At 49.7% G+C, this 19,606-nt stretch overlaps 1 protein-coding gene across 6 annotated transcripts in view; it reads left to right on the forward strand.

Annotated features, from left to right (window-relative positions):
• SLC39A11 (solute carrier family 39 member 11) overlaps window positions 1-19,606 on the forward strand; it is a 365,936-nt gene that overhangs the window by 84,870 nt on the left and 261,460 nt on the right. For 2 of the 6 annotated variants that reach the window (XM_043905657.1, XM_043905661.1), the window contains exons 1-3: window positions 2,497-2,643; window positions 6,775-6,893; window positions 12,300-12,338. In XM_043905657.1, the coding sequence (XP_043761592.1) occupies window positions 6,786-6,893; window positions 12,300-12,338 (147 nt within the window). In that variant the 5' untranslated portion in view covers window positions 2,497-2,643; window positions 6,775-6,785. Of the gene's footprint in view, window positions 1-2,496; window positions 2,644-4,057; window positions 4,308-6,774; window positions 6,894-12,299; window positions 12,339-19,606 lie in introns of those variants that run through there. The other 4 variants (XM_043905662.1, XM_043905663.1, XM_043905659.1 and 1 more) reach the window with 3 other exon arrangements.

Below are 19,606 nucleotides of genomic sequence, written 5' to 3' on the forward strand. Positions count from 1 at the left end.
TGTTCCAGGAGAAGGTGGAGCAGCCGGCCGAAGCAGAGTGAGGGAGGGGTACGGGGGGCCAAAGGTGAGCAGACCAAGGTCACGTAGGGCTTCCTAGGTGGAGGGAGGCAGCTAGAGTTTCACTCCAAGGGCACAAGGAGCCCTCTGAGGGCTGGACTTCCATCTCTAAAAAACTCCTTAGGCTGTTCTTTGGAGGATGGTCTGGGACCTGATGACTCAGCGGTTAAAGAATTTACCTGGAGTGCAGGAGACACAGGAGATGTGGGTTTGATCCCTGGTCAGGAAGATCCCCTGGAGGAGGCAGTGGTAACCCACTCCAATATTCTTGTCTGGAAAGTCCCATAGACAGAGGAGCCTGGCGGGCTACAGTTCACGGGGTCGCAAAGAGTCGGGCAGGCCTGAGCGACTGACGCTAACTCTTCCTTCATCGGGGAGATGAAGTCCGTGGCCAGGGCAAGATGATGAGTCAGAGCTATTGTTTTGGGCAAAATGGATGAATTCTGGATATATGAGTGGGGGTATACTTAGAAAATCCCCTAAAAGAGCAACAACAACAAAAACCCCCTGATATTTTAATAGCACGTCTTTGAAGTGCCTGTTACTTTCACTTCCTTAATCCCTTCCTCATTTCAGCGCCAGTTCAATCCAGTTTACCATCCACACTTTGAAAGAACCAGCGCCCCAGGCTCAGGGGCTTATCTTAGTCCTCCTGACACGTCAGTGGTCAGACTTCAGGAAAGGGGAAGAAAGGAGAGACCAGAGGGGCTGAGCAAGGCCGTCCCACATGTGCACGGCTGATCTCCATGCACTGGGGCCCAGCAGAGCAAGCCAAGGCTCATAAAATGTATGTGTGTATGTATATAATATGTAATATATGTATATAAGCAAGGGTGTTAGGTGCCCAGTCATGTCTGACCCTTTGCGACCCCATGAACTGTAGCCTGCCAGGCTCCTCTGTCCATGGGATTCTCCAGGCAAGAATACTGGAGTGGGTTGCCATGCCCTCCTCCAGGGGATCTTCCCCACCCAGGGAATTGAACCCGGGTCTCTCACATTGCAGGCAGATTCTTGACCATCTGAGCCACCAGGGAAGCCCAGTAGTATATATAACATAATATAAATGAATGAAGGGAGGAGCTCTAGGGTGACGACCCTCCAGGCTGCCGGGGGTGCGGGCTCGGCTGGGTGGTGGGCACTTGGTTCCCTTTACAGTCGCTTGTCGGGAGCACAGGGTGATTGATTATTCCCAGACCCGGGACGGGAAGGTGGGTACTGAGACTCAGAGGAATATGGGATTTATCCATGGAACCCTTTGTGCTGTATGAGGCTTCATCCGGACTCCAGAGCCTAGGCTGCAGTACCTTGTAAGGGAAGCAGAGAGGGAAGGAGGAGGGGTGGAGGAAGAGAGAGAGAGATGCGTCCGTCTCCCGTCCTTCCTGTGTGCCCCAGGAAAAGGCCCTGTGAGCACACAGCAGGGAGGCAGCCGTCTGCACACGGGCAAGAGAGCCCTCACCAGGCACGAGCCTGCCCTTGATCTTGAGCTGGTCTTGGACTTGCAGCCTCCAGAAGTGTAAGACGGTGGATGTCCAGTGTTTAAGCCACCCGGTCTGGTGTTTTGCTTACAGCGGCCTGAGCTGAGAGAGCTGCTGTGCGTCTAAGAATCTCCTGAGGGCAGAGACCGCCTGTGGTCACCGTGCCATCTTCCCCTCCTGGCCCAGGGCCTGGATATGGTGTAGTCACCAGTGTCCATGACCGACTTCTCTGGACAAGACAGGGCTGGTTCTGTCCGATCCTCTGGTCTGTGGCCACTGTGATTATGGACAGTGTTTCTGGTTGCTCTCTGGTAGGGTCATCAGATACAATACACGACACCCGGTTACACCTGAATTTCGGATAAGCAACTGCTGTGAAATACGCTTTTAGCAGAAGTATGTCCCAAATCATAGTGAGTTGCTTGGAGAAGGAGTACACAGGACACGTGTTGTTGTTCAGTCACTAAGTCATGTCCGACTCTTTGCGACCCCATGGGCTGCAGCACGCCAGGCTTCTCTCAAAACTTGTTTGTTGCTTACCTAACATTCAAGTGTAACTGGATATCCTCTCTTTATTTTTGGCTAACCTAGCCATCCCACCCTATGGTCCTTTTCTAGAAGGCCAGGAGAGCAAAGCCCTGGTTCTTGATGAAGGGCTCTAGAATCAGAGCACCAGCAGCAACTGGTTCAAAACAAAACCTTTGCACAGGCTTCCCGAGCTAGAAGCTCTGAGAATGACGCTGATGGAGACTGCGGGTCGCCTGCTCTGTTGCTCACCCAGGACGCTGCCAGACGCAGCAACGCAAAGGACGATAAGGCACGTTGCAGCATGTTGTTCCCTTGGGTTTCTGCGGCTTCCCGGAAGGTTGCCGAGGGCTGTGCAGCGCTCAGTTCTACCCGCCCCGGTGTCTTCCCGAGCCCGCGGAGGTTGTGAACCAGAGAGTTGATTCTCCTGCCGGATCTGCCAGTTTCTGCGGGCGGGGGCGGAGCTTGGTGGCCGGGGACACGTGTGCCCGGAGGGAAGCAGGAAGTGACTCGGGAGTGGAGCCTGAGAACCGGCAGCGGCTGCGGGGCTGATGGAAGTGGAGAGGGGGCTTGAGAGGGCACCGAAGTGAGTCGGCTCTTCTCGCCTTCGGCGGGGCTGGAGGCCCGGGGTCTGGGGCCACCGGGAGCCGAGCGCGGGGCCTGGAAGGGCAGCCACATGCAGTTTGGAAGGAGGTGCCCCTGGGAGAGGAGGGGGTCGGAGGAGAAGCAGGGTGGCCTCGGCAGGTGGCCTCGGAGGGGGAGGGGTGCCAGGAGCACTCCCCCTGCCCCTCTCCAGGGCGAGCTGGCGGATGTTGACCTTCTGGTGGCAGTGGTCCTCCAAGATCCTTTTCATTCAGCGCTTCCCAGTGGGTGTGTGGAGGGGGTACCCCCAGGAGCAGACCTCGTTACAAGTGCAGTTGTCCCAAGTCCCCTCCCCCAGGCTCTGAGGATCAGCAGGAACCCCTTGAACTTGACTGGGAATCTGGTTAAGGTGCGGCAGGCCTGAGGAGGTGCCTTTCTCATCAACCCCCAGGTCGGCAGGTCCTCGGACCACACTTTGAGTAGCCAGGTATTGGAGACCAGTTTCCACAGTCACAGACTCCCAAACCCGAATCCCTTTGCTCGGTTCCAGTCTTGGAGTCAGGGCAGGCACGCAGGTCTCCGGAAGCACTCCTTACACCTGTGCAGCTTTTCCATCAGCCTCTTGAAGCTGACTCTTGGAAGTGGGGTAACAGGTTTAAAAGGGAGAGAAAAGGCAGAAATCTTCTATCTGCCAGGAGCCCTGTGCTGCTGTATGTGGGGAGGCCCTGGCATTTTTCAAGCTGGAGCAGGCAGAGAATCTTCTTCCCTCTCGCAGAGGGGCCCGGGTGTCTGATTTAATATCAGCTCCCAGGAAGTCTGAGCCCCACTGCAGAAGTGGCTTTTGAGCCACCCTGGCTGACCATCCCTGTTCCCAAGGCACTCCTGTCCTGCCTACCGGAGAAAACTTGCTGCTCTCTTGGGTTTGCGTGGCGGCGTCCCTGCTGATCCCTTGCAGGGCAGGAGAGCTCACTTTCTAAGCTCTCGGTCTTGAGGACGTTCTTCCAGTTTTGGATCCGTGCTTTCCACTCTGATGTGCATCCCCCGTGGAAGTCTGTGCGATGCTCTGTGCGAGCATGCTCCCTGGCTCAGCCGTGTCGGGCTCTTTGTGACTCCACGGACTGTAGCCCGCCAGGCTCCTCTGTCTGTGGGATTTCCCAGGCCAGAACACCGGAGTGGGTTGCCATTTCCGCCTCCAGGGGATCTTCCTGCGTTGACGGCAGATTCTTTACCATAGAGCCACCTGGGAGGCTCCTATGAAATATTAATTCTGATTCAGCAAGTCTGGGGTGGTACCTGAGATTCTACATTTCTAACTTAGCTCCTAAGGGGGCCCAGCGCTGCTGGTTCTGGGACCACCCTTAGAGGAGTGAGGGTTTTTTGTTTTTGTTTTTAATATTTATTTATTTTGGCTGCACCAGGGTCGTAATGGCAGCACGTGGGATCCACAGTCTTCGTTGAAGCGGCGTGCGGGACCTTTAGTTGTCGTATGAGAACTCTTAGTTGCGTTGTGTGGGATCTAATTCCCTGACCAGGGATTGAAGCTGGGTTGCCTGCACTGCGAGTGCAGAGTCTCAGCCACTGGACCAGCAGGGAAGTCCCTGAGTCGTGAGGATTTAAAACAGCAAGGAAGAAACTTCTCCGAGGAGCACTGGGCTGGCATCCCCAACGGTAAATCCACTGCTGTTGGGATGGCAAGGACGGTGGCCTTGGCCTTCTCTCTGTGTCTCTTTTTCTTACATCCCAGGGTGCTCGGGTGTAAACAGAGTCTTGGGCGTGTGTTTTCCCCTCCCACCAGCCCCCAGGAACACCCACAACCTCCCTTGTTTGCCAGCCCACAGAACCCACGTTGACTTTGGCCGTGTAGTGAATGTAAATGGTTTCCTCTTTTCTGTAGTTGCTAAAAGGCACATTCAACGCTGAGAAACAAAGTTGTTTTTCTTGTTGTTGTTGTTATGACCTGTCTTGGATGATAAGTACTGAGGAGATGCTAGCTGTGTGCCTTTCTTTATAAATCCTGTTTGAAACTTGTATCCACAAAGATCAGTGTAATGATCCGAATGTCTTAGTTTAGAAGCACAAACCATTCTCTGTTGGGTGCCTTAACAAGATGCCATATGTAAAGAGGTGGGTTTTTTATTAATGGTGTTTTTTTCTTTATTTGGTGCAGTCCTCCTCCTGAACGCCACTTAGACTATGGGGACCCAGGCTGTCTAGAGATCTGTTTTGTGCTGAGGTTTCTTGGTACCTTGGCTGAGTCTGGGCGCGCCTGGGCTCACCTGGGTTTACCTGGGTTCATCCTGACTTACAGCTTCATAGATCTGAATCCTGCTGGTTTGCTGACCTTCTTGGCAGAAGAGGGCCCATCTACCCTCTGCCCAGGTTTCCTTCCAGGGTTAGAGGCAGAACCGACAGCTTTTGCTCTGCAAGTTCAGGGTTGCTGGCTCCCCACAGACCACTAGGGCCTGGCAGGGCCGAGCCCACTGTGAGTGCTAGAGGATCGGGGGAGCTGAATGAGCCCTTTGAGATGAGGCCTCGAGCCCCGGTGTTTATTGTATCAACCACACACAGAGCTTTTCAACGCGCGGGTTTCTCTGCCTTGTAACTTTCCACAGGTGAGGTGACTCCCGATCATTTCAGAGCTAGAATGCAAAACGTGTGCAAGTCTAGAGGAGGTCCACCGAGCAGAACCAGGAGGGAATGTTACTTCCCTTTCCTTCCATGGTGGACAGCGGTGTAACTTCAGCTTTGGGAGAAAAGTGCTCAGTGTGGGGGGGGGGGGGGGCTTCCCAGGTGGCTCAGTGGGTAGAGAGTCTGCCTGCAATGCAGGAAATGCAGGAGACATGGGTTCGATCCCTGAGCAGGGAGTGGGGGGCGGAAGATCCCCTGGGGGAAGGCATGGCAACCCACCCCAGTATTCTTGCCTGGAGAACCCCACGGACAGAGTCGCAAAGAGCTGGACACGACTGATCGACTGAGCAGTCCATATGCTCAGTGGACTGGGGGAAGTGCCGCTTGGGTTTTGTTTCTGTGTCTTTGCTTATTCAAGCTAAGCCGGCCCTTTTCAATTCAACACATATGTTTTGGGGTGCCAGAAAACCCTATTTTATGGGGGTATCATTTGTGAAAAAGCATCATCCTTATTTTTAAACAATGAATGATGTGAAAGATGAAGGAGGCAAGCCCACACAAAGAAAGCACTGAAGACGTGTCCTGGGACCGGAGTGGAGGAAGGTCAGGGAATCATGGCATCGAAGTTGGCGTTAACAGAGGATGTTCTGGGTCTGATGGCTGGAGGCTGGGAGGAAACCGGATAAAGAGAGACTTGGAGCAGGACCATCTGGGGCTTGTGAAAGGTACCATGAATAACAGGGTTGAGCTGGAACACAGTGCCCTTGCAGGGTGCCGTGGCTGAAGAGTTGTTGGGTGAGTTGACGGTCAGCTGATGGAGGGAATCCTTGGCGGCCACGGGAGCTGCCGTGAGAACGGCTCCCGAGAGCTGTTGAAAGTTTGATTGGGCTTCCCTAGTGGCTCAGACAGTAACGAATCTGCCTGCAGTGCAGGAGACGCGGGTTCGATCCCTGGGTCAGAAAGATCCCCTGGAGAAGGGAATGGCTACCCTCTCCAGTGTTCTTGCCTGGGAAATCCTAGCGACAGAGAAGCCTGGCGGGCTGCAGTCCATGGAGTCGCAAACAGTTGGACACAACTGAGCGACCGACACTTTGTTTGGGTGGAAGGGCTTCAGGAGGGCATTTGAGCTGGTCAACCTGTGCTCAGAGGAGACTGGACCGATGATGGATGATAGGCAGGCTCAGGCAAAACGGGTAGAACATGCCGGAAGGCTGCGGTCAGACCCTCCCAGGCTGTCTCCCTCCAGGCTAAGTAATTCACATTCTTTGCACGTTTTTGGAACTATTTCCCAGTGTTGTCCCTTCTTTCCTGGCCTGTACTCCCCCGGTGTCTCCCTGGGTGTCCCCAGGTCTCTCCTTTTGGAGCCGGATGGTTTCCGATACCTGGGGTCAGCTGGGGTGAAGCCGCCCAGCCTTAGCTGGGCTGCCTGGATGTGCGGGCCCTTTAGTGCGTGCATGTCCCGGGGAAGGACCACGGGCGCTGAGCCTCTCTGCTCTTCTGCACACAGCCGTATCCAGCATGCTCCACGGCCACAGCCCGGTGTCCCAGGCCCTGCTGGGGACCTTCTTCACCTGGGGGTTGACGGCGGCCGGGGCGGCCCTCGTGTTCGTCTTCTCTAGCGGACAGGTGAGTTGCCTTGCTTTGGTTCGGGGGTTCGCGGGGGGCCCTTTTTCGTGAACTCTGCCCCTTTCCTTCCCTTGCCCCCTCCAGCCCCCTGGCTGAGAGCTCACGGGTCCTCTGCTTCCCCCTTCCCGATGCCCAGTTTTTTGGCCTTTCCGAGTCCCCGCCTGATTTCTCTCCGCCGCCTCAGTTCTCTCGGGCCTGGAGCAGGTGGCAATGTGTGTGAGGTGTGTACCCCTCGCCCTGTGACCTTGAGTGGTGGAAGAGACCCTGGGAAAAAGCAAGGCTGACGGCTCTGTCCTCTTTAGCCCATTTCTAGGCTCTTCGTCTCCTCCCTTGCCCCCTTTGGGATGAACACACACAGACCTGCCCCCCGCCCCCCAGGCCCCTAAAGACCCCACCCCCCCCCCCGCGCCCCTACATCTCCCAGACCCCCCCTCCAAGTACACTCCACACACCCTCCCCGCCCCTCCCCAGCCCATGCCCACCTCCTGTGCCTGGAGTTCTGCCTCTTCTCCAGCCTCGGCCGCCCAAGTCCACGCCAGGGGCCGTCGCCCTCAGCGTCTGGATGAAGGCAGAGTCCCCGCGCCCACCATGCTTGGGGTGCGGGCAGGGCAGGTGTGGCGTGCGGGCACGCGGTGGAGGAGTGAGGCAGACACCCGAGAGGCCCGGGAAGGCGCCGGCCGGGGCCCCCTCGTGTCAGGGCCCGTACCGCAGGGCTGATGTCCCAGGAAGTGGGCTGGGAGCCTGCGGAGACTGGTCTGGGCCCCAGGCTACTGTCGACAGGCGACCCAGCGCCCCGCCTGCCTCCCGACAGCCGCGGTCCTCCGGGGTCCCGCCCTCGAGCCCTTCCGGGGTAGAGCAGCCCACGTTTCCATCTTCCCCAGTTTCAGTTGTGTTCACAAGCTGAGACCTGAGTCGGAAGAGCTGAGCTCTGGCTGGGCGGCTGGCCGCAGAGGCCTGAGTGGAAGTCCACAGGCCCCGAGTGACCCCGGTCGGTGCTGTGGGGGCCGCTCAGAAGGGAGAAGCCATCACAGAGGTGCCCCCTCCCCTGGGAGCTGAGAGCCCCTAATTTGTCTCCCGTTGGCGTCGCCCCCAGGTCAGTAGGAGGAATGGCTGAGACACTTCTCTGTGCAGAGGCGCGTCGGGGGTCCCCAGGACCACTCACAGATGCCGTGATTCACTAGACGGGCTCGTGGGACTCGGCACACGGCTGAGCCACGTCCTCGTCGCTAAGGTCTATGACAGCGAAAGGACACATCAGCTTCGGCGAGAGAGACAGTCAGGGTCTGGGGAGGTCTGTGCACAGGTTTGGGGTCTGACGCCCCCTTCCTTCTACGAGGGGGCACAGAGCGTGCTCCTTCCCCAGCAATGAGAGCGCGGTAACACGGGGACGATGTGTCTGCCCAGGGACGCCCAGCACAGGCTCGCTCCTCAGGGTCTTTACTGGGGGCTGGCCACAGAGGCATCTGAGCCACAACCCAAATCCCAGGCCCTCAGAAGGAAAGCAGGTGTCCCGCACAAATCACGTGGTTTGTGAAGTGGGCACAGGGACCCGCCCTTATCGGTCAGGGATGGGGGAGCTGTGCCAGGGCCAGCTTCCCAGGAGCCAGCCAAGGACCAGCCTGGAAAACAGGACCTTCTAGAGGGAGCAGGCTCGGTGGGTTAGGTGAGCCTTCTCTGCACAGGAGCCATGCCGGAGAGGTGGGAAGGGCCAGACGTGAGGGGATAAAGCCAGCCATGGACCGGAGTGCCCGGAGGCAAGCTCTTTTCCTCCTGCCCCGGCGAACCGCAGTTTTCACCCAGCCGATATAGGGGCTTCAGTGAGGGTCCCTGAGGATGATGGACAGTCAGCTCTCTACCCTCTGCTGCTATCAACAGTGGCTCAACTTCACTCGAAATTCATTTTCTTTTTTAAAAAAGTATTTATTTGGTAGCACTGGGTCTTAGTTGAGGCATGTGGGATCTAGTTCCCTGACCAGGGGTCGAACCCAGGCCCCCTGCCTTGGGAGCGCAGAGTCCTAGCCACTGAACCACCAGGAAAGTCACCCAAATTCATTTTCTTGATTGAAAAAAAAAATATTGTAATTGTAGGGAACTCAAAAAATGTGGAGAAGCCAAAGGAAAGAATAAAAAATGTTCTTGATCCCACTTTTCTGAAAGGAAAACTGAAATATTTGTTCAAATTTATTTGGCTGTATTTGAGTATAAAAATACAGACATATCTGTTTTCTTTACATAATGAGGATCAAATTATGAAGTTTTATAATGAGCATTTTTCACTGGATGTCATAGGCACCCCTCCCTAAGCCTAAATGGTTTTTTGATTATTTTGATTAGTTACTTAGATAGCTGTAGAACATCCCACCATAAAAATGCACTGCAGTTTATTTAGCCAGTCCCCAACAGCTGGACAGTTAGTTTATGACTGAACAATAACAAGTGTGTCCATGTGGCCAGAGATTGTATAACTTAGGTCCCTCCTTAAAAAGAAAAGCTTTTTATTGAAAAATACAATGCATGTAGAAAAATGCACATATTATGGACTTCCCTGGTGGTCCAGTGGTTAAGAATCCACCTGCCAATGCAGGGGACACGGGTTCGATCCCCTGGTGCGGGAAGATCAACTAAGCCCATGCACCCCAACTGCTGAGCCCGAGCTCTGGAGCCCTCGAGCCACAAGAGAAGCCGCTGCGATGAGAAGCTGGTGACCACAGCAGAGAGCAGCCCTCGCTTGTCACAACTGGAGAACGCCCATGTGCAGCAACGAAGACCCAGCACACCCAAAAATAGATAAATAAATAATTTAAAGAAAGGAAAATGCACATTTTCTAAGTGTACAGCTTGCTGACTTTTCACCAGTGTCCTTGGAAATAGCGCCCAGATCAAGTACTAGAATAGGATCCCCCCAACCCCTGACAGGCAATGCCAAAGAAGGCTAAAACTAGTGTACAGTTGCACTCATCTCACACGCTAGTAAAGTCATGCTCAAAATTCTCCAAGCCAGGCTTCAGGAATACGTGAACCACGAACTTCCAGATGTTCAAGCTGGATTTAGAAAAGGCAGAGGAACCAGAGATCAAATTGCCAACATCCTCTAGATCATCAAAAAAGCAAGAGAGTTCCAGAAAAACATCTATTTCTGCTTTATTGACTATGGCAAAGCCTTTGACTGTATGGATCACAATAAACTGTGGAAAATTCTGAAAGAGATGGGAATACCAGACCACCTGAGCTACCTCTTGAGAAACCTGTATGCAGGTCAGGAAGCAACAGTTAGAACTGGACATGGAACAACAGACTGGTTCCAAATAGGAAAAGGAGTACGTCAAGGCTGTATATTGTCACCCTGCTTATTTAACATATATGCAGAGTACATCATGAGAAATGCTGGGTTGGATGAAGCACTAGCTGGAATCAAGATTTCTGGGAGAAATATCAATAACCTCAGATATGCAGATGACACCACGCTTATGGCCGAAAGTGAAGAGGGACTAAAGAGCCTCCTGATGAAACTGAAAGAGGAGAGTGAAAAAGTTGGCTTAAAACTCAACATTCAAAGAATTAAGATCATGGCATCTGGTCCCATCACTTCATGGCAAATAGATGGGGAAACAATGGAAACAGTGACAGACTATATTTTCTTGGGGCTCCAAAATCACTGCAGATGGTGACTGCAGGCATGAAATTAAAAGACACTTGCTCCTTGGAAGAAAAGGTATGACCAACCTAGACAGCATATTAAAAAGCGGAGACATTACTTTGCCAACAAAGGTCCGTCTCGTCAAGGCTGTGGTTTTTCCAGTAGTCATGTATGGATGTGAGAGTTGGACTATAAAGAAAGCTGAGCGCCGAAGAATGGATGCTTTTGAACTGTGGTGTTGGAGAAGACTCTTGAGAGTCCCTTGGACTGCAAGGAGATTCAACCAGTCCATCCTGAAGGAGATCAGTCCTGGGTGTTCATTGGAAGGACTGATGTTGAGGCTGAAACTCCAATACTTTGGCCACCTGATGTGAAGAGCTGACTCATTTGAAAAGACCCTGATGCTGGGAGGGATTGAAGGCAGGAGGAGAAGGGGACGACAGAGGATGAGATGGTTGGATGGCATCTCTGACTCAATGGAGATGAGTTTGGGTGAACTACAGGAGGTGGTGATGGACAGGGAGGCCTGGCGTGCTGCAGTCCACTGGGTCGCAAAGAGTCGGACACGACTGAGCAGCTGAACTGACTGAACTGAACCCCTGAGCCCCCCTGCAGTAGCCCTTTCGGGGCCCCTTTCACCCCAGCCGCCTGCTCCACTCCAGGGGCAGCCCCTCTCCTGGTCTACAACAGCAGAGTCTCGTTTTCTCTATTTCGTTGAGGGTATTGTGTAGTGTATGCTCTTCTGCGTCTGGCTGACTTCACCCTATTTATTGCTCAGCTGGTAAAGAATCCGCCTGCAATGCAGGAGACCCTGGTTGGATTCCTGTGTCGGGAAGAGCTGCTGGAGACGGGATAGGCAACGCATTCCAGTATTCTTGGGCTTCCCGCGTGGCTCAGCTGGTAGAGAGTCTGCCTGCCATGTGGTAGACCTGGGTTCGATCCCTGGGTTGGGAAGATCCCCTGGAGATGGGAAAGGCTACCCACTGCAGTATTCTGACCTGGAGAATCCCGTGGACTGCAGTCCATGGGGTCAGAAAGAGTTGGACACGACTGAGCGACTTTCCCGTTCACGCTTTCCCATTTACTGATGCCGATGCCTGATTATGAGCTCCAGTCACACATGTATGTGCATTCTCATTTCTGCATGGTGTTCTCCGTGTGTGGACATGCTCGTGACCTCTCCATTTTGCTGCTGGTGGACCTCTGGGTAGTTTTGAGTCTCGGCTGTCACAAGCAGTGCCATAAAAAGCATTTTTGCCACAAGTCCGCTGATTCCGAGTGTGTGTTTCTGTTGGTAATCACACATGGCCCTCGCTGCTGGGTCACAGGGCATGCTGATGAAGGTTCACTTTCCAAAGTGGCTGGACCAGCTTGCACGCCCACCTGCAGCGCGGGAGGATTTTGCTTGGTCCATGTGCTTGTGAGTACTTGTTAATTTCCAGCTTTATACCAGCTCCTTACTAAAGGTTTATGGCCGTAGTTCACAGGGAGCGCTGAGAAAGACGTAAAACGCACGGACCAGTGCAAGCCGAGGGTCATGCTGAAGGAAGGCTCCGATTGGTTGTGGAATGAATGGAAGGTTTAAAAAAATTTTTTTTTTTCCCCTGACTCTTGGCTCATTTTATAAAGACTCGGGTTCAGGGTTCCAGATAGATTTGCAAGCTCCAGCTTGGGCTTGTCTTTATTCATGTGGCTTTCTTAGGCTTATGATTGCCTCCTATCCCATGAAACGTTTCTTAGAAACTGAAACATCTTGTTTTCATTTTCAGAGGCGGATCTTAGATGGAAGCCTTGGCTTTGCTGCAGGGGTAAGTCAGCGCATGGTGGGAGGGATCTGAGTGGAGAATGTTTCCTCTGTTGTTTCTCTGCCAAGGGGTATTTCCAGCCTCCCTCCTTGTGGCCACGTTCCCCCTTTGTGATCTCCAGTGGCTCCCTCTGATCGCTGACCCTGTTTGCATCCAGCAAGGGGAGTGCCCCTGCCTCTCCTTAGACTGAGAAAGAGGCTTGTTGGCAGCTGTCTCAGGACTTGTAAATGAGTATTCAAGTGAGGTATATATATTTAGGGAGGGCTTAGCACAGAGCTCTGTTGGCACTAATCAGATATGCTCTTTCCTTCCTCCTCATCCCCCATAAGATCTTATATTATGGGTATTTTCAAGCGTGTAAAAAAGGGGAGAGAATCCCATGAGGTACCCCAGGTACCACAGCTCAGCTTCAATCATTAGTGACATTTTGCTAAACTCATTTAACATATCCCCCCGCCCCACCACCTCCCGCCGTCCAGTATACTTGGGAGAATGTTTTATAAAAGCAAATCTCAGACATCATATAATTTCACTTGTAAATTTAATACACAACTCTAACTGAATGATTAAAAAAAAAAACATGATCAGCATGGTATTATCACACCTACCAAAATTAATATTTCCTTATTAGTATCCAGTATTTGACCTCACATTCAGACTTCCTCTGTGTTTTTCAAAGGTGTCTCCTAAAATTGTTTTGTTAGAATCATGATCCAAACAAAATCTTCATATAGAATTTGTTTCCTTTTTCTGGAGTGTGCCTCAAGGCTTACTGGGCCTTAGTTCCCTGACCAGGGATCAAACCTGGGCCTTGGCAGTGAAAGCATCAAGTCCTAACCACCGGACGACCAGGGAGCAGCCTTGAATTTGTATTGCGTATTTTCAGTCTCTTTTATTCTTTAGCAGTACTCTCCCCCACCCCATCACTTCCACCCCCACCCCTAGTAATTTGTTAGAGAAGGTGGACGGTTGGTCTGTAGAATGTCCCGCGTTCTGACCTTGGCGCGTTGCTTCCTTATGGTGCTGTTCAACTTGTTCCTCTGTCCCCTAGGTCTCCCGTAAACTGGGAGGCAGACCTAGAGGCTTGCTCAGTGCGGATTCCATTTTCCAGGCATGAATACCTCCTCAAGGCGCTGTGTGTTCCAATCTCATCAGTCACATTCAGTTCCGTTCAGCCGCTCAGTCGTGTCTGATTCTTTGCGACCCCATGGACTGCAGCACGCCAGGCCTGCTTGTCCATCACCAACTCCCGCTCAAAGTCCAGCTCAAACTCATGTCCATCGAGTCAGTGATGCCATCCAACCATCTCATCCTCTGTGGTCCCCTTCTCCTCCTGCCTTCAGTCTTTCCCAGCATCAGAGTCTTTTCCAGTGAGTCAGTCCTTTGCATCAGGTGGCCAAAGTACTGCAGTTTCAGCTTCAGCATCAGTCCTTTCAATTAATATTCAGGACTGATTTCCTTTAGGATGGACTGGCTGAATCTCCTTGCAGTCCAAAGGACTCTCAAGAGTCTTCTCCAACACCACAGTTCAAAAGCATCAATTCTTCAGTGCTCAGCTTTCTTTATAGTCCAGCTCTCACATCCATACATGACTACTGGAAAAACCATGTCTCTGACTAGATGGACCTTTCTGGCAAAGTAATGTCTCTGCTTCTTAATATGCTGTCTAGGTTGGTCATAGCTTTTCTTCCAAGGAGCAAGTGTCTTTTAATTTCATGCCTGCAATCACCATTTGCAGTGATTTTGGAGCCTCCCCAAAATAAAGTCTGTCACTGTTTCCACTGTTTCCCCATCTATTTGCCATGAACTGATGGGACCAGATGCCATGATCTTAATTCTTTGAATGTTGATTTTTAAGCCAACTTTTTCACTCTCCTCTTTCACTTTCATCAAGATGCTCTTAGTGCCTCTTCACTTTCTGCCATAAGGGTGGTGTCATCTGCATATCTGAGGTTATTGATATTTCTCCCAGAAATCTTGATTCCAGCTTGTGCTTCATCCAGCCTGGCATTTCACAAGATGAGCTCTTCATCTAAGTTAAATAAGCAGGGTGACAATATACAGCCTTGACGTACTCCTTTCCCTATTTGGAACCAGTCTGTTGTTCCATGTCCAGTTCTAACTGTTGCTTCCTGAGCTGCATATAGATTTCTCAAGAGGCAGGTCAGGTGGTCTGGTATTCCCATCTCTTTAAAAATTTTCCACAATTTGTTGTGATCCATACAGTCAAAGGCTTTGACGTAATCAATAAAGCAGAGTAGATGTATTTCTGGAATTCTGTTGTTTTTTCGATGATCCAGAGGATGTTGGCAATTTGATCTCTGGTTCTTCTACCTTTTCTAAATCCAGCTTGAACATCTGGAAGTTCTCAGTTCCTATATTGTTGAAGCCTAGCTTGAAGAATTTTGAGCATTACTTTGTTAGTGTGTGAGATGAGTGCAATTGTGCGATAGTTTGAACATTCTTTGGGATTGCCTTTCTTTGGGATTAGAATGAAAACTGACCTTTTCCAGTCCTGTGGCCACTGCTGAATTTTCCAAATTTGCTGGCATATTGAGTGCGGCACTTTCACAGCATCACCTTTTAGGATTTGAAATAGTTCAACTGGAATTCCATCACCTCCACTAGCTTTGTTCGTAGTGATGCCTCCTAAGGCCCACTTGACTTTGCAATCCAGGATGTCTGGCTCTAAGTGAGTGATCACACCATCGTGGTTATCTGGGTCATGAAGATATTTTTTGTATAGTTCTTCTGTGTATTCTTGCCACCTCTTCTCAACATCTTCTGCTTCTGTTAGGTCCATACCGTTTCTGTCCTTTATCGAACCCATCTTTGCATGAAATGTTCCCTGGGTATCTCTAATTTTCTTGAAGAGATCTCTAGTCTTTCCCATTCTGTTGTTTTCCTCTATTTCTTTGCATTGATCACGGAGGAAGGCTTTCTTAGCTTGCTATTCTTTGGAACTCTGCATTCAAGTGGGCATATCTTTCCTTTTCCCCTTTGCCTTTAGCTTATCTTCTTTTCTCAGCTATTTGTAAGGCCTCCTCAGACAACCATTTTGCCATTTTTCTTTTCTTTTTCTTGGGGATGGTCTTGATCACTGCCTCCTATACAGTGTCATGAACCTCTGTCCATAGTTTTTCAGGCACTCTGTCTATCAGATCTAATCCCTTGAATCTATTTTTCACTTCCACTGTATAATCGTAAGGGATTTGATTTAGGTCATACCTGAATAATCTAGTGGTTTTCCCTACTTTTCTCAATTTAAGTCTGAATTTTGGAATAAGTAGTTCATGATCTGAGCCACAATCATCTCCTGGTCTTGTTTTTGCTGACAGTATAGGTCTTGTTTTTTGCTGACTTTATAGGTCTTGTTTTTTGCTGACTGTATAGGTCTTGTTTTTTGCTGACTGTATAGGTCTTGTTTTTTGCTGACTGTATAGAGCTTCTCCATCTTTGGCTGCAGAGAACATAATCTGATTTCAGTATTGACCATCTGATGATGTCCATGCATAGGGTCTTCTCTTGTGTTGTTGGAAGAGGATGTTTGCTATGACCTGTGTGTTCTCTTGGCAGAACTCTGCTAGCCTTTGCCCTGCTTCATTCTGTAACCCAGGCCCAAATTTGCCTGTTATTCCAGGTATTTCTTGACTTCCTACTTTTGCATTCCAGTCCCCTGTAATGAAAAGGATATCTTTTTGGGTGTTAGCTCTGGAAGGTCTTGTAGGTCTTCATAGAACCATCCAACTTCAGCTTCTTCAGCATTACTGGTCGGGGCACAGACTTGGATTACTGTGATATTGAATGGTTTGCCTTGGAAATGATCAGAGATCATTCTGTCATTTTTGAGATTGTACCCAAGTACTGCATTTCAGACTCTTTTGTTGACTATGATGGCTACTCCATTTCTTCTAAGGGATTCTTGCCCACAGTAATAGATATTATGGTCGTCTGAATCAAATTCACCCATTCCAGTCCATTTTAGTTCACTGATTTCTAAAATGTCAATGTTCACTCTTGCCGTCTCCTGCTTGACCACTTCCAATGTGCCTTGATTCATGGGCCTTACATTTCAGGTTCCTATGCAATATACTTTTTACAACATCAGACTTTACTTCCATCACCAGTCACATCCACACCTCGGCGTTGTTTTTGCTTTGGCTCCGTCTGTTCCTTCTTTCTGGAGTTACTTCTCCACTCTTCTCCAGTAGCATGTTGGGCACCTACTGACCTGGTGACTTCATTTTTCAGTGTCATCAGTCACATTAGCAGGCACATTAATACGTGCTTTTCCCTTTCCGTTGAGTCAAATTTGGTTCCTTGGTCCTGTTTTTGTAGTCCTGTGATCTGCAAAACCTGGTCTGAGGGTGGGACCTCCCAAAAGTCCTGTAAGCCAGCAACTCTGAGATCAGAGTGTGTGAGAGCATTCTAGGTGTTCCATGGGGCACGGAGAGTGGTCGCAAAAATCAGTGTCCATGTCCTCAGCTTCCAGTTTTGTTCCCTTTCGCCAAACTGCTCTGCCCGAGAATCTCCCGAGGCAGATTGTGCCTTCCCACCTTCCCTGACACAGCCGCCCTCTCCTGCTTTATCAAAGGAAGATGCTCTCTTGCCTTGGTTCCGTCCCTCTGAGTAGCAGCGTCTCCATGCATGGACGGAGGGCCCCTTGGCGTGTGGATGCTGGGGTGGAGATGATGAAGGACTCGCATCACTGATCACTGGATGCAAATCCTTTAGCAATTCAGATACTGTCCTTTCAGGGAAATAACATCCCGAAAGCCACATGGTGTGGCCAAAAGAAAGAGAGAAAGAAATCCTTTAATGTAAATTTCTCTGGTGAATTGCGCTGGAAGGACTGATGCTGAAGCTGAAACTCCAGTACTTTGGTCACGTGATGCGAAGAACTGACTCGTTGGAAAAGACCCTGATGCTGGGAAAGACTGAGGGCCGGAGGAGAAGGGGACGACAGAGGATGAGATGGTTGGATAGCGTCACTGACTCAATGGACATGAGTTTGTGTAAACTCTGGGAGTTGGTGATGGACAGGGAGGCCTGGCGTGCTGCAGTCCATGGGGTCGCAAAGAGTTGGACACAACTGAGTGACTGAACTGAATTGAACTGAACTGCTCTGGGATTTGGGGCCTTCTTAGATAGAGTTCAAAGAACAAAATTCCCTGGCGGTCTAGTGGCTAAGACTCTGCTCCCCGTGCAGGGAGCCCAGGTTCAGTCCCTGTTCAGGGAACTAGACCCCAGATGCTATCACTAAAGATGCCTCTTGCCACCCCTGAGACCCAGGATAACCAACTAGGTAGATTAAAAAAAAAAATGACAGTATTAGAACAAAATATTTGTTTTTTCTATCTTCTTTACATGAATAATTTTCTTTGTTTACTGTAAGAAAAAAAAAAAACTCATAGAAAACTGGAAATAAAATTGATGCTTAACCCTGTCTTATTCTAGCAGTAACCACTTAATGTTTATTCACAGATATATGAATGAAAACTGAAAAAATTAGAAAAAGGCCTCATCCATGAAAATAAGTATTTCCAAGAATAAATATTATTAGACTTGAGTATCTAATAATTATGAAATGGTATATTAAATTTTTGCTGTTATGAATCTGTTCTCAACCACTAATAGTTTTAATAGTCATTCAATCCAGGAAATTGTTATTTAAGCAGTTAGAACTCTAGGCTCACGGGAAATTAAAAAAAAATTAAATTGAAATGTGCATAGATGTTTTATTGCAAACCAGTATGAGAAAGAAACCAATAATAGACTTTCTAGGAAGAAATATAAGTTGCTCTAGGATAAAATTAGGTGGGGAAACGGAATTGATATACAAATCAAGGAGAAGAAGGAATGGTGTACATTTTTTGACTTTTGAAGAAGAGCTGGCTCTTATGTTTTTGTGTGTAGAATATAACCCTGGAACAGAAAAATACATAAGACATAAACACACAACTTAATTTGTGTACATTTTTAAGTGGATAACGGGGAGAATCAAATCCCTATGCTGTTTATTTTTATTTATTTAGTTAATGAAATTTTTTTTGGCTTCAGGGGTTTGGGGATCTTAGTTCCCCAACCGGGGATTTAACGTGGCCCTCAGCAATGAAAGCACCATATCCTAACCATTGGACGGCCAGGGAATTCCCTCCTGTGCTGTTTAGATCCTAGTGGGTCCATTTAAACGACTGATGAAATAGTTTTATATAAGCACATTGATATTTACATGCCAGAATTTACATCTTTAGTGACTCTTTAAATTTGAGATGAAAGCATTTCATTTTTTAATTGTTACTTTGAGAACTTTATAGTTGACTTACAGTGTTGTGTTAATTTCTACTATACAGAAAAGTGATTTAGTTATGCACATGTATGTTCTTTTTCATATTCTTTTCCATTATGGTTTATTCACAGGATATTGAATGTATTTCCCAGTGCTAATGCAGGAGGACCCTGCCGCTTATCCGTTCTGTGCATAAGAGTTCCCATCTCTTCTTCCCACGCTCCCCCTCCACCCCTGCCCCTCCCCATCCCCTTTGGCAACTGCGAGTCCGTTCCCTGTGTCTGTGGGTCTGTTCCTGTTTTGCAGATAAGCTCATTTGTGTCCTGCGTTAGATTCCACACGTCGGTGTTATCCTTTGGTCTTTATTTTTCTGACTTACCTCACTTAGTCTAATCATGCCCAGTTGCTCCCATGTTGCTGCCAGCAGCACGACTTCCGTCTTTTCTGTGACTGAGTGGTATTCCACTCTGTATATGGAGCACATCTTCTTTATCCATTCATCTGTTTTTGGACCTTCACGTTGCTTCCATGTCTTCAGGGAGCAGAGCTGGGATTTGAACCCACGCTCTGACTGTTGAGTCCCAACAGTTAAAGCTCAATGCCTCCTAGATGATGTCCGGTCCGGCCGCCTCTATTTTACAGACAAGAAACAGAACCATAGAGAGTAAATTACTTACCCAGAATTAAAAAATGCTAGATGGCACGGAGCTCAGACAAAACCCAGATGAGAAGTCGGGGGCTGTCCGCATTGAGCTCTGTGACCTTGGGGAGGCTCCTCAGTCGTCCTGGACCTCAGCTGAATCTGCTGGGGTCTGGGGCTGTTGGAAGGGATGGTTCCTTAAGAACTTCCTGGATCTGCATGTCTGAAGGGGTGAGTTTCCACAGAAGTTAGCGTGTCTCTTTTTGTTGTCAAGCAATTACAAAGTGTTTCAGTCCGTTTCTGGTCCACCTATTTCCCTACTCACCTATTTAACGGTAAATT

Source organism: Cervus elaphus, chromosome 5, assembly GCF_910594005.1.
Source record: "Cervus elaphus chromosome 5, mCerEla1.1, whole genome shotgun sequence".
NCBI lineage: Eukaryota > Metazoa > Chordata > Mammalia > Artiodactyla > Cervidae > Cervus > Cervus elaphus.